At 47.5% G+C, this 12059-nt stretch overlaps 1 protein-coding gene and 1 long non-coding RNA gene across 2 annotated transcripts in view; one reads left to right on the forward strand and one right to left on the reverse strand.

Moving 5' to 3' along the window:
* Positions 1 to 4490, forward strand: LOC108444705. Its single transcript, XR_001859341.1, has 2 exons — positions 1 to 59; positions 2519 to 4490. It is a non-coding gene; the product is annotated as an uncharacterized LOC108444705 (long non-coding RNA).
* The window catches only part of EFHD1 (EF-hand domain family member D1), an 8702-nt gene continuing 879 nt past the window's right edge, over positions 4237 to 12059 (reverse strand). The window contains exons 2-3 of the mRNA XM_008644488.2: positions 6881 to 7015; positions 4237 to 5883 (exon numbers count right to left, since the gene is read on the reverse strand). Of these exons, the coding sequence (XP_008642710.1) occupies positions 5749 to 5883; positions 6881 to 7015 (270 nt within the window). The 3' untranslated portion in view covers positions 4237 to 5748. The remainder of the gene's footprint in view (positions 5884 to 6880; positions 7016 to 12059) is intronic.

Genomic DNA, 12059 nt, shown 5'->3' on the forward strand with positions numbered 1-12059 from the left:
GCCCTGCCCGAACCCCCGGTAATCAAATCACTGCGCCACCTCCCCCGCACTCGGCACTGGTAAGGCCACACCTTGAGTCCTATGTCCAGTTTTGGGCCTCTCAATTCAGGAAGGGCATTGAGGGGCTGGAGCATGTCCAGAGAAGGGAACAGAGCTGGGGAAGGTTCACCAGTTCAGACTGACAAGGAGCAGCTGAAGCAGCTGGGGGGGCTCGGTCTGGAGAAACGGAGGCTCTGGGGGGGCCCTTCTTGCTCTCCACAACTCCCTGTGACAGGAGGGTGCAGCTGTGGGGGGTCGGGCTCTGCTCCCAGGGAACGAGGGACAGGACAGGAGGACATGGCCTCAAGCTGCACCAGAGAGGTTTAGGCTGGACATCAGGAAGAATTTCTTCACGGAAGGGGTGATTAGACATCGGAAGGGACTGTCAAGGGAGGTGGTGGAATCACTCTCAGGAGGTGTTCAAGGAACGCTTGGACGGGGCACTCAGTGCCCTGGTCCGGTTGACAAGGTGGGGATCAGTCACGGGTTGGAGTCGATGAACTCAGAGGTCTTTTTCAACCTGAATGATTCCGTGATTCTGCCACCCTCCCGCTGCTGTCTCACATACACACACACACACACACAGGCGGCCTCAGCACCGCAGTGTGGCTCCCAGGCTTATCTGTTGCCTCTGTGTGGTTCCATGAGGCAATTCAGCTTTCTCGGTGGCCACAAGAAACCGTGTGAGAAGCCACCGTGTGTGAGCACTCAGAGTGCCCAGGGACCGAGGGCTGGACCTGCTCTCGCCCGGGCACTGGAGGAGTCCTGAGGACACGCTGCCGTGGGAGTCACCCTGGGAGGCGGCAGCAGGTGCCACTGCTACTGACAGAGACAGGGCATTAGATTATACATATTTTGACTCTTCCTGATGGAAAAATCAGGAGCTCAAGGCAAACTTTCTTCAGCTAAAAATACCAGTTTATTTTTAGTCCCCAAACCCATATTAGTACATGATGCATGTGGTTCCTTCAGCCTAAAAAAACTATTTTTGGCTGTTACGCACTGCTGAAGGTATAACCGTTTTCAGCTGAAACAGTTTCACTCCAATCATGATGTCAGCCACAACCCATGTAGCTTTCTCCCTCCTCTTCTAGGTGGATAAATACTTGTCATTGTGTACTGAATGACAGCCAAAAATTATGCAACAGTGAACACCAGTGATTCTTATGAGCTAATGGGCTGAAAGCCTGTAATTCTTGGGGCTTATTTTTAGCTGAGAGCTACATAGGACTACCTCACCCAAAAACCTTAGAATGGAATTTCTCTATTAGGAGGCTGGTATGGAAAAGCAAAGCTCCCTAGAAAAGGGCTGGCCTCTGATAAGCTGCATTCAATCCCCCTGGTTGTTGTCACACAGCTTGAGCCAATACTAATAATGATAAAGAGAGGGATGGGGGAGACAGAGCTACATTTCAAGTTGTCAGTGAGAACTTCCAATTTCATTGCACAAGCAGCTGTGCCTTGTTATTCTACTTATCAGCTGTGAGTTTGAGCACTCAAAAATATTTTCACATGCTCTAAGACAACCTTTATCTGAGATGGGAGATGTTTAGCACTTGTGGAAATTTTTTTTCCCCCAGTTAGCACAAACATTATATTACTGAGACAAAAAAAAAATAGAATTCAAGAAGCATCTGCCTCATCTGCAGAACTTGGCATTTCTGTAAAATACCTCAAGGAAACTCAAATGACAATCTTTTGGTAATAGCAGATGCATCTTAAATCTTCCACAACACTCATTCAAGCAGAACAGGGAGAATCTCATGAAAATTCAAGACTGTACCTGTGCAGTAAAATTCCTGCATGGCTCAATGACAGAACATCAGCTGATACTGTGTAGGTGTGAAATCACCCCAGCAGCCAGTCTGGCTACCAAGGGCATGATGTACTTCAGAGCCCTGGATTACTGTGCCAATTCATCCACACTACTAAAAATCCAAGTGCAGGGAAGCAGCATTCCCAACAAACTGTAAACCTTCCTTACTAAGCCCTTGTTTTCACCCATTCCAGCTTGGAGGCAAGAGCCTGCCTCCCTCAGTACAGTAGTGAACACAGAGCACAGCTTTGAAATGATACATAATGATCATAAAGCAGTCCAGAAAGATGCGTCACAGTCATGTTTCCCCTTGCCACTCCTACGTTTTGTTACTTGGAAAAGTGGTTCCCCCGTTTGTTGAAATAACCAGGGATTTTGTCTGGGAAGAGTCAATGTCTTCTCAGCAGCCTCTGTTTTCCATGTCCTCATTTGTCACATCCCTAAAAATAATGAAAACAGCAGCAAAGCAGGCAAATATTCAACTGCAGTTTTTAAAGTCAGTCACTTCAATGCATGTCACCTCAGGTGGCTTATGCTGAAAGACAATACCACAAACAAGCTGCTACTTCTGCAACACTCAATTACTTTTAGATGTCTTTTTTGGATTTATTCAGACACTCCCAGAAAGGTTAAAATGTTATTTTGTCACCTTAATCCTCACAGATAAATCCCAAACCTCAAGCCAGGAAGAGCCTGATCACACCATTTCTCTTCCTCTCCACTGTGACTACACCGAGCTCTTCAGGTGAGACTTCCTGCTGCCACAGGCTGTCCCCTGCAGCCAATGGCAATGGCTGTGACAGGAGCATCCTTGAGAAATCCACTGCAATCTGAGCATCCAGACAGGCTGAACCCACCCTTGGTGCTGGCTGAAGTGCTAGTGACTCCTCTATTGTACTTTGCCTACTCTGGGAAATGTTAAACAAAATCCCTTCAGGGATCAAGGACTACCTGGAGTTCCCATTCTAAATGAATGACTTGAGGCAAGTCTTTTTCCCTTCTGAGAAAGACCACTAAGTGCAACAGGCTTTTCATCAAACTCCTCTAGTTGCCATCGTAGAGCTAAGTCAGTTGGGGCATGTCAGAAATACCAGACAGGGATTAATGTACCAGCAGGCATCACTAAAGAGAGCTGCAATTGCCAGGACCTTTGGGAGCCACCTGTGGTGACCTCAGGCATAAAAGGACAGAGCATCAAGGATTGTAATAGATAAATTACAAGTAAATACAACTAAGTATTGTCACATGGTTTTAGGTGGGAGATACAGCTAGAAAACTTCTCTTCAGTACTTCTGCATAACCTAATGACACTGTTAATCCAACCCAGTAATTGCCAGCAAAACAGAACAATTCAGAAAGCAACTATTTTCCCAATGTCCATTTTTGCAAAGCTAATTTCAAAACACACATTGCTGCAACTTCAAAATAAATGTACATCCAAAAGCACTTACTGTTCATTGCACTGAATGCACATCCCAACTAACAGCACCTGTTTGAACAAAACCACAGATAATGTTCATTTCCTTACTAAAACTTGTCAGCTGGAGTTTACTCAATTCTATTAAAATAAAACCACTAGAAAGCCTTTTTCCACCCTCCTCTCCTGCAGCCCTGGGCTCCTTACCCAGCTGCATGTGCACAGCAGCACAAGTCAGCAGTGCTTGCCTATGCTGTAAAGGAAAAAAAAAAAAAAAAAAAAAATCAAGAGCTGCAGTGTTGCAATTTTCCTGGGGAAATAGAGACTAAGGAAACTTCACCCTGATTTTACCTGACCTCTGAGACCTGAGGAGTCATAGACACAGCGAATGTATCAGCACAGAGCAGATCTGCACGGGATGAAATATTTATGGCTTCTATTTCATCACTGGACCTGAAACGAGGCATGGCTAAACCTCTTCCTGAACCCCCTTCCCCAGTGTGGCCATGCCAGCAAAGCTTAGCAGATCTGCAATAGTAGAAACAAAATGCTTGGACACATTTTCAGACATCCATGTATTTTTCTTTTTTCTCCCTTAATAAAGGCAGAAGCAGGAAATGCAAAGGGAATTCTAGCTGAAGCAACCTGCCCCACTCCCAGCTGGGGCACTATGGGGGCTGAGACAGAGGCTATTTTAAGATAAGGAAAGGCTGACAACCTTCAGATGTCAACATTTAGCAGTGGGCAGTACTTCAATTATTTACACAGCCATGTCCCTTTCCGAGGAATTGCAAACATTAGGGCTTTTTACACCAGAACTGCTGTGCAGAAGAGGAAGTGTTATCAAGAAGGGGTTGAACACTCCCCCCACTCATCCAAGTCAGGATGCCAAGCTTTGGGGATTACTACTGTAATTTGTGAAAAATGCTATATTCAGGAACCTGAAATAAACCACAGACAAGACTGGAGATAACAATGCTTTATTTTTACATTTCAGCAACAGGAGAAATAATTGAAGATGAAATTATCTGCTTTGTTGTAAAGTATAAAAACATTTAATTATAAATATTTAGCTAAAAAAGCGTGATTTATAAAATATAATCTGTGAAGATATATACACAGTTTAATTGTTTAGCAATTCTTTCACCTGACATTAAAGAGTAGAGGTTTTTCTATTTATTATTCCATGCTCCCAGTTTAGTGCTCACAGTTTAAGAAGCAAAACAGACAAGTGAAAAGATGACTGGTGAGTTTCGTTCTGGGGGAAAAAAAAATTTTGCCACGAATTGGGGCAAGAGCAGAGGCAGAATTTGAGCAAATACATGGCTTGAGAGAGGTCTCTGAAGGAACACAGTTCCCCTGCCATCACCAACAGTGTTTATATCCAGACAAGCAGTGGGCATCTCAACATTTGTGGGCAAGTTTCCTGTGTTTCCAAGAGAAAATGGCTAATAGTATAGTGCAAGCCCTCGAAATTCAGTTCAGTTAAATGTGCTCACCTCCCTGCTCTCTGAGCAGGGGTTGCTCAGTATGCTGTGCTGGTGTCCTCCGTTGTGCCTCTAATGAAATCAAACAATGTCACCTTCATGATTTAGGCTATGAGCAAATTTCCAAATAGAAAACCTCAGTGTGCCATCCAATTGCACTGTCCAGCTGACAATACCCCCAAAAAACAGATACAGCTGCCTAAGGCTGGAAAATAACAGTGAAACTGTACAGTACACTAAATGTGATGGAATGTGAAAGAAGATAAATGGTCAGGCAACTCAGTTTTCTATTCCTCATTTAAGAGAGCCAGCTTCCTCCCTTCGAAGTCTTGGGAAATCTCGCCTCTTACTGAAGGGTTTGTTACTATGGCACTTCAGAGAAGAGAAACTGGAACACTCTTCAACATGCTGGGTGGTAGAAAATGCTACAGGAAATGATAGTGAATTTGATCCATGTCCCTAGTAATTATCTTTCTCTCTTCACAGTGTTTTCACGGAGCCTGTGGCACAGGGCTTTGAGGAATACAAAAAGGGTGACAACACCCAACAGCAGTACAAACATACAGAAGTCAAGCTGTACTTTGTACACCCTGATTTACACAAGACCTCACTACTTGCCTGTAAGCAAGGAATGAATTAATACAGGATTAAGAGAAAAAGGATGTATAGGAAAGAATGAAATAGGCAAACGTGACACTTGTCATTGCTCACCCATAATTTGCTACCTGCTGTTTCTGCTTTAGGGTGATGTGCTTGTAACAGTTCAGAGCAAATAGCTTGTACATAGCTCCTACTATTCACATCATTATGAATGCATAGTAACTGCAAGAGTTGTGCCCTTAGGAATTCAGGAGGATCTTCAGGAAAGGAAGGCTAGTGAAGCTGTGATGAGTTTTAGGCAGGATCCAAGCAGTTCTGTCCAGGCAGAGCCCTGATCTGGGAAACGTACCAAGTCATGTGCAATTTCAGAGTGCATATTGGCTGGTCAGTTACTGGCTAAATGTAGACTTTAACTCCCTGAAAGCAGCTCGGCGGTGCTTCCTTTCCTCCTCTTCCCGCTTTCGCTCATCCTGCTCAGCTTTTATCTCTGCTTCAAACTTACTGGCTGAGGAGAGGGCTTGAGCCTTTACGAGACAGAGAGAAAATAAATGAGTGTCAAGCCTTGCATCAGAGGGAGAACCAAAGCCTGAGCTACTCCCAGATGAGCAACACAGAACTGTTCGCTGCACCTCCCAGTGCTTGCTGAGATCCTCTGTCAGGACAGCTCAAGTATTAATTACACTGCAGTGTTTGGGTATTTACACCCAATACCTGTTACCTTCCTTAACTTTAACATCAACAAAAGAAAGGTCACTTACTAATAAGTCACTAACATGGGACCAAAACAACGCCATCAGTACTGGGTCACATACATTATTTCTGCAAGCAGGCAGCAGGGCATAGGTTGTGAGTATGCAGTGGGAGAAACTGCTGCAGAAAACACTCTGAATCACAGCCAAATCTGAGAACATCATACTACACCATGGATAATCTGCAGATCAAAGAGACATTGTTTACTTGCTGGCTATTTTTCCAGCTTTCATCTCAGTACATCTGCTGTGCAATAGCTGTGTTAGGCTCTTGGGAAAAAACTTCTTATATAAACAAGCAGGATTATTTTCTCTCCAAAAGAGCTTTCAGAAAGGGTGCTTTGTCAGTTTCAGATGGTGTACAGCTCTTTCTGCCAACCCCAGGACCCTGCAGAATAATTTTGGTTCCAAAGGTTACAGAGAGCTGCTCGAGAAAGATGTCTGAAATCCTACACTCCAAAACATTCCATTCACCACTGAACTCAGAGTATTCTGGTTGAGGGAGGTTTTGCAAAATGGGAAAACTGTGACCCTATTGCATTGTTTTTCTCAGCACTTTTGTCTTTAAAAGAGGTCAGCCGGCTAGTCCCAAGCACAGGAACACAGATCAGCCAGTCAGCTCTACGAGGGTAAGACCCAGAAGACAGACTAAATTACACTGCTCTGGTGTGTTGACTGAGCCATAGAAAGGCTCTAGCTAGAGTGCAACAAAATTTGAAAGGAAACTCAGCTACAGCTGAGTTTTTTCATATTCCTCTGTGCCACACCATACCTTAGCTTCAAAGAAGTTCTTGGCTCCTTTGACTCCCTCAATGGATACATCTATCTCCGAGAGCTTCGCAAGAGTCAATAGGCCGCTGTCCTCCTCAAGTTCCCCAGCTGCAGCTTTATGGAAAAACAGCAGGAACTAGCAAGACAGAGAGGAAACATTCAGGTTTTTCACTAAGGCTCAAACAACTTAAAATAGAAACAGCACAATCACCTGGAGAGGAGGGAATTCACACTTCAGAGCAAAGGAAACCAGGTCTAGATAAACCAAGTGGTACCAAAGAACTTGTGCTCCAGTACACAGTCCTGTTACACGCTAAAAGCAGTAGGAATCTCATAGGAAAACAAGGTTTCCTGGGAACCAGAGCCCTGGTAAAGCACAGCTCCTACCAAGCCTGAGCTTCTCTGTGGTTAGAGGAAGGAGACCACCACTGCACCTGCCCAGTACAACCATGGAGCAAGCTCAGATATAGCTCTTTATGTCCCCATACCCTAATGGTGTATTCACAAGCCCCCCACGAGCTTCCCCAGGGTTCTAGGGACTCAGATCCCATACCATGACAATGAAAGCAGGGCAAACACAGCTCCGGTTCACCTCAGGCTCCCTAAACCAAGGCATCAGTGCAGTCCTTTTAGAAAGAACCACGGCCATTTAACGAATCCAGCAGAGTGGGTATTGGGAAGTGAATTGCAAAGGGAAACAAACAAAAAAAGAAAGTTGTATTTCATTCCATAAAAGCATACTTTTTGGTTTTAACAGAAGGAACAAAACCTGCCTGCTTAAAAATAAAGACCTCTGCAGCACCATCCACCTGCCAACCGAACTCCAGGTTAAGATGTGGAAGCCCTAGGTGTACTTGCAAAGGTCCTGTAACTCCCTGCTATTCTTGGTGATCCCAGGACGTGTCTCAGTGCTTAGAACAGCGTGGAGAGAACAGACACAAGGACAAGCCACCCAGGTACAAAAGGAGCACAAGCAACAAAGCTGCACCAGTGCAGCACTTCAGGTCAGGCCAGAGGGCTGCAGATACCAGGGTAGGGTTGCCCTGAAATCCCTTTGCACAGGAGTGCAAGTACTGTGCTCCTCAGACTGGCAGGCTGGATAGTCTGCTGCTTCCTATGGAGAGCCCGAGCTGTCCCAGAGGAGGGCAGCAGAGTCCCAGCATCCACACTGAGCCAGCCCTCCTCCGAGTTGCTCACAGAAGCTGGTGGGAATGCAAGAATTTGGGAAGGCCTCCCATGAGGAAGGGTGTGGAGATGACAGCAGCGCTGGCCACCCTCTCACACAGGCAGCGTCACCAGGCACTGCTCCATGCAACAGCCTCTTAACCCGTGAGTGCTCAGCACAGGGCAAGCAGAAAGCAGGCTGGGCTTGGCAAGGGAACTTTTCCCTCTCCAAACACATTGCAGTGGGTTGACCCTGGCCGCATGCCAGGCTACCAAAGCCACTCTATCACTCCCCTTCTCATCTGGATAGGGGAGAGAAAATATAGCAAAAGTTCATGAGTTAAGGACCTGGAGAGATGATTCACCAAAATACTGTCATAGGAAAAAAAGGCTCAACTTGGGGATATTAACTGAATTTATTACTAACAAAATTAGAGCAGGATAATGAGAAGTAAAATAAATCTTAAAGACACCTTCCCCCCACCCCTCCCTCATTCCCAGCTCTACCTGCTCTCTCCAGTGGCACCGCGAGATAGGGAATGGGGGTTATGGTCAGTTCTTGACAGGTTGTTCCTGCCACGGTGCAGGGAAAGGAGTCTTTCCCCTGCTCCAGCATGGGCTCCTCTCTCCACAGGTCTGCAGGTCTCTGCCAGGAGCCTGCTCCAGCATAGGCTTCCCATGGGTTCACATCCTCCTTTCAGGCAACCACCTGCTCTGGGGCATGGGTCTCATCCATGGGCTGCAGGAGGATCTCTGCATCCCCATGGACGTCCATGGGTTGCAGGGGAACAGCCTGTTTCACCATGGTCTGCACCACGGGCTGCAGGGGAACCTCAGCTCCAGCACCTGGATCACCTCCTGCCCCTCGTTCCCCACTGACCTGGGTGTCTGCAAAGCTGTTCCTCTCACAGATTCTCACTCTTTTCTTCTCTGGCCATAGTTACCTCTGCACAACAACTTTTTAACCTTCTTAAATATGTTATCACAGAGGCATTACTATCATTCCTGATTGGCTCACCTTAGTCAGTGGCAGGTCTGTTCTGGAGCCAGCTGGCTTTAGCTTACCAGACACGGGGGAAGATTCTAACAGCTTCTCACAGAAGCCACTCCTTGTAGACCCCCCACTATGAAAACCTGGCCATGCAAACCCAATACACACATGTAAGAAATAAATGGTTCACTGCTGAACAGGCAAAGGCATCCTGCTTGGAAAGAAACCAAATCCTCCCCAAGACATCCCCTCCCTCTGCTCAGATCCGCTGGGCTCTGGCTAGTTCCTCTTCGTCACCACCAAGCACGGTGACACAGAGGGCTGGCAGCTAGGCTGGAATTAGTCACGGTTCCTCCTGCTCCACCCTGCAAGTCCCACTTCCTGGCATTGGAAAAGAGCAGTGGAGACAGCACAGTCCTGAGGTCTGATACAGCTGCCACCTGGGGAGGGACTGCGTCATGAGTACAAATGAGCATGAATCATCCTGAAACTAAGGGATGGGGCAACAATCCTCTAGAAGAATATAGGCTGCTGTGGCCACAAAAGGTGGGCTGAGCTAAAGGAAACTTGGGACTGAGACATTGGTTGGGGTGGACAGAGCGTAACGTCAGTCCCAAGGATCCAGCAAGGTGGACTATGGGACATCATGCTGGTTTCCACAGGAGCTCAGCAGCAATCCCTCCTCATGTCAGCACACAGCCTGCAACCAACCTCACCAGGTATTTACCCTCGAGGTATTGGTCCTTACTAACTAGAAAACACCAGCAAATCTGCATTCAGCTCCCATTGCCAGCCTGTTTCACGCCCTTGCTGGGCCCAGGACACACCACGTGCAGCTAAGTCTCGGGGAAATGTCAACAGAGAAGCAAAAGTGAATAATGTAGGTAGGTATCTTTCAAAGCTCTGCTCTCAAAGAGGACGACAGGACCCACACTTTCCAACCCACTAACATGCTAAATTGTATCTGCTCTCATATCCTTCATGATCCAAGACCTACCCCACAGGGCCAGGCTGGACATCATGCAAGGAAAGGTGTGGGACTGACAGGCAGCAGCAAGCAGCCTTGCAACAAGAGCTTGCCAGAAAAGCAGCACTATGTAAGGATGTGGTTTGCACCAACCCTGGTAGCAAACACGTCATGTGGGTCAACATTTCAGCTGGTGAGGGTGTGAGGGGCAATGGGTGGATTTCTGTGAGGTCTAGGTAGCAGCAGCTCCAACTACACATTACTATTACAGCAATTAACTCTGGTTTCCTGTGGTAATGATGGAACTAGACAGTCAGAGGTGTGGGGTTTTTTCCTCCCACTACACCTAATCTTTTTAAGCCTAAATTTCATTGCTTGAGTCACAGCAGGAAATTAATTGTTGATGTATTGGTGGACATTCAAAGGTCAATGGTAGAAGGCAGCTTTCCTAACAGGACCTGTGGTTCATCAACAGTCTGCTTGCCAGGCAACAGCTTACCTGGAATGGGAGAACACTACTCAAAGCAGCAGAAAAAGGTGATCTATTGCAAGTGAAAGAGGTCCCTACCAATTCTCTGTCCAGGCCACAAGAAGAGTATGTTCAGGCAGGTGTGCCAGGACTTGCTATTCTCTGGATAGGCAGACAGGAGCCCTCCAGTGCCATAGTTGCACCCTACTGAGTTCAGGCACTCATTTAAACTAGGTTTCTCCTGGTATTATCTCAGTGACCCAAGTCAGCTTAGTCACCCTCCACATGCTTGCTTGTCACCACCAATGAAAAGCAGAATGGGACAGGCCTATGGGATTGTTGAGGCCTCCTAACCCACCAAGGAACCTGCTTCCCTGACTGACCTCTGCCTGAACACAGCAGCTGGACAGGGCACACCTGCAGCAAGGCAAGAAACATCCTGCTCCTTTCTACCACAAGAAGCTCTGGGTGTCTGCCAAAGCTGCTGTGTAATTTGTCCCCAGAGCTCTGCCAGTGATGCTCCCTCATTCCAACCCATGGGCCACTCAGGCTTGTGTTTGCTTGACCATTGTTTTGCATCTGGCAAGAAGCTTCAACAGCACCAGCTGCTGCATGCCACATGCCAGGGGCTGACAGCACAGGCAGCCGTGCAGGCGGCTGTGCTCCAAACAGGTGGCAGCAGAAGGGGAGCTGCTCTGCCACTCGTGCCAGGACACTGATGCCAGGACATCACAGCATCTTTCAGCACCTTGAGGATAAAGGCATTTCTCTTCCATGGGAGAGAGCCCCTGAAGCAAGCCTGGAGGCTGTCCCCAGCTCTTCACCTGGAATGAAGGGTGGCCCAGAAGGCACACAGAGAGGCAGAGGGCTCCTCAGCCCACAAAGTGATTTGGCAATCAGTGACCTGGGGCCATGGGCACGGTGCTCTTCCTGCTCCACTGGATTCTTTGCTACCTCCAGTTCACCTCTGACTGGGCACCAGGGAACTCGGGGACAGGTTCTCACTTCCCAGATTTGCATACCCTTCCCCCTCTCTTGTAACCCAAGTCTTTGGCCTCTGTCTTTTCCTGCTGCCCTCTTGCAGTGAAATGAACCCAACAAAGCCCTTGGGGCATGAAAGCAGAGGGAGATGGTGTGATGTGCCAGTGCAGAGAGATGGTACAGCAGCTCAAGTCATCCCTCATGCCCCAACCAGCCCAGCCAGTCACGGGCCTCAGCTGCTCATCCTCCCTCCCAGCACTGCCAGAGCTCTCAAACTTCCACAACAGACCGTGACATTCCAAGCCCTACCCTGGAAGAGGCATGGTGAGAGCATCATGCCTGCAGAAACAAGGGAGCCCACTCCCTTGTTTCTCGGGGCCCACCGCAGCCATCTCGCAGGGTGGAAGGAAGCAGGACACCAGCACAGCCCTCAAAACCAGCACAAGACATAAGCAGTGCTGCCCCTCCTCCTGCTACCTAAGGGGCTGTGGGTTAATTCAGAAAGCCACAGTGTGACATTTGCTTGTGACCGAGCCAGCTATCAAAGTCTGAGAAGAGGAGATGATGCAACAGGAGCTTGTGGTCCCTGGGTTCCCCCCTTCCTGCTG

This window comes from Corvus brachyrhynchos, unplaced genomic scaffold, assembly GCF_000691975.1.
Source record: "Corvus brachyrhynchos isolate BGI_N302 unplaced genomic scaffold, ASM69197v1 scaffold450, whole genome shotgun sequence".
Classification (NCBI taxonomy): Eukaryota; Metazoa; Chordata; class Aves; order Passeriformes; family Corvidae; genus Corvus; species Corvus brachyrhynchos.